Here is a 5416-nt window from a genome sequence, read left to right as displayed (position 1 = left end):
ATTGTCAGATTCACTGGCGATGCTTTAAGTTTGACGCTGATAATCCGGTCACTTACTGCTTCAAAGCCCATCACACAGTTCCTCTGGTGTGCTGGTATTAAGACAGCAACTCCATTCTGGCTGCTGGTGTCGTTGCCAGAAAAGTATACGGCATGGGAGTCAGTGAGGAAATATCCGTTACCTCTCCAATGAGTTTCACTGAGTCCACATCTGGTAATCTCTGTTTCTAGGATGTTAAGTTTCCCGGGGCTATGTAAGCCACGCACATTCCACGTTCCTATCGTTTGGACATGACGTAACTTAACAGATATTCCAGTAGCTGAATTTCCATGGGGAGCCTGGTTTCCTGCTTTCCCATGGCCGGTAGCACATTTCCCACCGTTTGCCCCGGAAGCAGAGCGGCGCCGGTTGCTAGGCGGATTACATGGCGTCAGTGATCTCTCTGGTTGTACTTTCATGGTGACTTTCTTGGGAAGATTAGTTACAATGGTTTCCCCTTGCCTTCTGCACCAGTCATTTTGAGGATTATTTAGATCCCCAGGCTGCTGAAGCCTCTTCTGACAGGTTGCCCCGCCAGGTGAGAGTGGTTATCCCGCCACAGCTCGGTCGGTCGGTAGAGTATTTACCAGGTCCTCACAAATATTTATATTGAGCCTTCAAATGCTGCAGCTGCTTTTTAGATTGCAGGAGTCTTTTTACGAATTGCTCTGCCAGTTCACCCCTCGTTACCGTAGGTTTCAGGAACTTCTTTAAAATGGAGCGCAGCTTTGTAGATTGCTTTTCCAAAGTTTCAGTCTTTTTTATCAGCATATTTTCGAATCGCGCAACTCATATAACTTTTTAAGGTTGTGATTCAACCTGAACTCCATGATATCGCAATGTTTGCATTTTTTGGACAATCGTTCATTGTAGACGAGGTCGCACGGCGGCGCAGCGAATGGCTCTGAATTACTCCATTCGCGCTTTATGCCTTTAATATATCCAGTAGTTATTCGGGGTTTATGTTCTCCCGAGTAACGAACAGCATCCATAGTACATATTGGTGGAGGAGAAGCTAGCATTGCTTTTTCTAATTGATGTGGTGGACGCAGAGTTGGAGGTGGATGGGAAAAATTTATTCTGATATTCGGCATAAATGAATCATGCGGGGGTGGTAGCTGCATCATATTATTAACCCTGTGCTGAAGGGCATATGGTGACAGCATACCAGTCCTATAAAAATATTGCTCTTCAAATATTGTTGCATGCACATATTTGCAATTCGTAAAAAGTGCACACAGAATTTTGAAACTTCCTGCAGAAGGTGTACACCCCTTCGAGTTGGGACAGGTCATACTTGTGCGCGTATTTACATGTTCCCTCGCGTTTGCATGTTCCTCTTATGAAGTCTCTGCATATTTTGCTTGGATGAACATTTGAATGTCCGGTGTTTTCAGAACTATGGCTGTCTGTTAGAGGTGATTTTTGGTTGATTTCATATTCAAGGTCTACTATTTCTTGCTTCACTTTAAAATTTTCTAATAATATATCACGTGGTGGTGGTTCCTGTGGCAGGGACGGTTGGACTTCTATTTTGAGGCAGACAGCGCGTTGATACTGGTTGCTGTCCATATTACCGACAGTTTTCTGTGGCGTATAATGTGATTTATTCTGAGCTACGGCTTTACTCCCACAACTGTAGTTTCAGAACGGGACTTTATAATTTTTTTTTATGTCGGATGGCGTCCACCGTCCAACTGCCAGCAATAGGGGACTCCAAATCCTCCTTCCATCGGCTGACCAGGGCCGCCTGCGCCAGTGTCCTGATTCTTCTCACCTCTTCTGCATCTAGACTTTCGCCCTGAGTCCTCATTTCCGCTCGATAACGGTACACTTCCGCAAGAACTTCAGCCTGGAGTTCCCAGGGTGGGTCACTCGCAAGAAAAGTGGCGGCAGTCGATGACACTGTTCGGTACCCCCGAATGGTTCGCACCGCTATAATCCTTTGCGGTCTCCGCAAAAGGATCTTATTGTGGGTAGTCATAGCATGCATCCATATCGGCGCCCCATACAGTGCCATACTCCTCACAATACCCGCGTATAGTCGCCTGCAGGTAGATTCTGGCCCTCCAATGTTAGGTAGTAGTCTACCAAGGGCTGCGGCAGTACTGACAAGCCTAGGACCGAGCTGCGTAAAATGCGCCTTAAATCCCCATCGCCCGTCCAGGGTAAGCCCAAGTACTAGAACGGTGATATATGCTCCCCGGGGAGGGCCTCTGCGTGGGCGATGAATGATGGAAAGGATGGCCTCGGTCTTAGAAATTGAGACCTTAAGACCTATCATCCTTATCCTGTCCACCACCATGGACGTACCGACAACAGCAAGGCGAGCTGCATCCTCGTATGTGTTCCCACAGGCAGTGACTAGCGTGTCATCTGCGTAACACAATACTCTCATACCGGGAAGCAGTGGGCCCCTCAAGAGCCAGTCGAAGCCTATGTTCCAAAGGATTGGACCCAGCACCGATCCCTGTGGAACCCCGCAGCAGACAAGATGTCGGTATATCCACCCGTCACTCCCTTCCCATATAACTTCCCTGTCCTGTAAGTACGCCTCCAACAGTCTCTTAAGATACGGTGGCACCTGTTGACTAAAGGCCTCTCCCAACCCAACCCCGAAAAGACTTTCCCATGATCACCACGTTGGGCAGAGGAGATGTTGGTCGCAGTAGACAATAGTGGTGATACAGAAGACGCTGCTGCCAATGATCCGAATTTTACCTCTATCGTCTCGCACCACACCCGTGGGAAGAGGACGGGTGGTGACAACTGTATTCTGATCTGCCAACACCACACTGCACGGCACATTAGGCATTGCTCAAATAAAATCAAATATAACCCTAATAACAAGTGATAAACAAAACGTTCACTGTTGAAGTGTGCATAAGTATATTTCGTTCCCTGTAAAAAAATTAAATGAAAAGTAGCATATTATTTTTTCCATGCAAACTAATTGAAAATATTCAAAGTGTTTACTTGTGACAACCCTATTGAAGATAAAATACCAACACGCGCATAGTACCTACGCTACGCGACGTGTACCTAATAAAAAGAAGGGAGTCTCTTTTTTTCTCATTTTTATTTCGCATGTGATGTTAGGGCTGTATCTGATTTTTTTCAGTAAAAACTATGGCAGAGGTTTACTCAAAAGCGTTTCGGTTCCACAGATAAGTCTCAGAGACAGTAACAGAAGTAATATTTTGGTTTTCATTTACACGTTGCATAATGTATTTGTAGGAGACATATAACGTTTTTTGTTTACCCCAAATTTTATGATAATAACTATGAAAATTTAACAGCACATAATTAAGTCTTAGAGTTAACTTTCAAATTTTTTTGGTAACAACATCGCTAAAATAAATATGTTAAGTGTTTCACATATTTAGTTATAGTATATGCTGTTTGAATCTCATTTAAATCCTCAAGATCTTAAGGGTGCTTATCAGGTTGAAACTTGTTTCAAATGACTGAGAGATCTGACGGTGAATAGCCCACACGCTTCTGAAGCCGTTAAGTGAACGTCCGAATGACAAGAAACGCAGACACTGATCAAACAGCGATTATTAATTGAATGCACTTCCAACTCAAATTTATACTTAAATCTCGTTTGTGGAATCTGTTCAATTGACATACCCCTTTGGAAACATTTGTCATCCGAATTCAGTTCCCACATTAATATTTTCAAATGAGGTGACTCACACTTTTGGTTTCAATGTCAAAGTCAAAAATATCTTTATTCAATTAGGCCCTTAGGTGGTACTTTTGATATGAGAATTACACGCTAGTGAGATGATTGCGATAACCATATTCGTAAACTTAAAACGAAAGCTACGAGGGTTCCAAACGCGTCCTGGTCTAAGAAGAAGCCCACAACAAACTTAGCCGGGTGTTTTTGTTTGTTATCACTATCTGACATTGTCATTTAAAATTATTAGAAGAGCAACCTGGTTAGAGCAATCATTCACACCCAAGTTTTTTTTATCGATCCTTTATACTGTAATGTTTGTGTTTGCAAAACGTCAACCGGTCCGTGTTTTGAGTACGAGTTGATCAAGCTAAAGGAACCTACCTAGCCAGTAATTTATGGCAGGTGACCGCGACTTAGTGACCTGTAAGGCTTTTGATTACCTTTGATAATAGCAAGTTTTTCTACAGGAGGCGAATGGCAAATCCTTAAAATCTGTTTTATACTTAAATTGGTTTACGGCACAAAAGTTTCGCATAAAACCTTTTACCACCAGTTGCAAACACCTCCTTAAGAATTGTTGTGATATAAATTAATGTTTATAAACATATAACCCAATCCCCTTTACACACCCTGGGGGGTGAATTTGCATACAGAAATCTCTCTTACCTAAATTTAAAAATTCCTAGCTAAACAAAACAAGGTGGTTTCAAAATAGCCTTGTACTAAATGTTGCCCGCCATCTTGAATACTGGTATCCAATAAAAATTCATTCTAAAACTAAGTTTGTAATTTAATTGCGCCAGTAACATTTATGTTTCGTAAAGGTAAATAAATTACATAAAGATCATTTAAAATATACATAATTAAATATACCACGATTAATATTTAAGTTGCGAGTTTGTTAGGAGACTATGATTAGAAGTTAAATAATAATCGGAATACCTTCTGTTTTTGATATTCTGTTATTTCTGTTTTATAATTCGAAAACAAGTGATACATTTACGTATAAACCGAATATTCCTCCTGCTTCTGATTTACGTTGTTTCGTATGACTTTTATATAAATTATACAGCAAGGAGTTTTTAAGATTTTATTTTAATTTTAAAATCGTGTGGGAATCCTATATTTTTAAGATTTTTTTGGAGCATAAAATTTACAAAGACGAAACCCGTTCCAGTTTCTAAACTTATTTTCTTAAAGCAATTTTAAACTATCCTACACCAACATTTAAAAGTTGAGACGATTTGTTGAGTTAATTAATTACTTTGGAAACTTTAGAAAGTTCATTAAAGATCATGCATCGTTGAGTGAGCCAACCATACATTTCCTTAAAACATGTTTTATGTAGCGCTGAAACAAAGAATGAGATGAAGCAGGATCTTGAATGCCACGTGAGGATGCATTGACGTTAGCAAAATGAGACAATCATAAAAGCTAAAAATGAATACAACGCACTCCTATTCAAACCTTCAGTTCAGCAATTTATCTCTATAATAACTTATATATATATCTCTTTAATTTTTTTTTATAGATAGATGAAAACAATGCCTCAGGAATTGCAGTTTATGATTAATAAAATAACAGTTACAGTAAATGTATATTTGCAGTGGAATCCACCCCAGTTGGCATTTCGTGTGGCAAAAAAGTAAATCTGTTGCTAAACAAGCTTGTCTACTAGATGGTGTCAAT

At 40.7% G+C, this 5416-nt stretch overlaps 1 protein-coding gene across 1 annotated transcript; it reads right to left on the bottom strand.

Annotated features, from left to right (window-relative positions):
* Window positions 1-803: 803 nt before the first annotated feature.
* Window positions 804-1611, bottom strand: LOC120634620. Its single transcript, XM_039905353.1, has 2 exons — window positions 1279-1611; window positions 804-1181 (listed from the first exon to the last, which is right to left on the bottom strand). The coding sequence occupies exons 1-2, from the start codon at window positions 1609-1611 to the stop codon at window positions 804-806; spliced, it is 711 nt and encodes a 236-aa protein (XP_039761287.1).
* Window positions 1612-5416: the final 3805 nt, after the last annotated feature.

This window comes from Pararge aegeria, chromosome 24 (genome assembly GCF_905163445.1).
Source record: "Pararge aegeria chromosome 24, ilParAegt1.1, whole genome shotgun sequence".
Taxonomy (NCBI): Eukaryota; Metazoa; Arthropoda; class Insecta; order Lepidoptera; family Nymphalidae; genus Pararge; species Pararge aegeria.
This window is presented reverse-complemented; position numbering and strand designations above follow the sequence as displayed.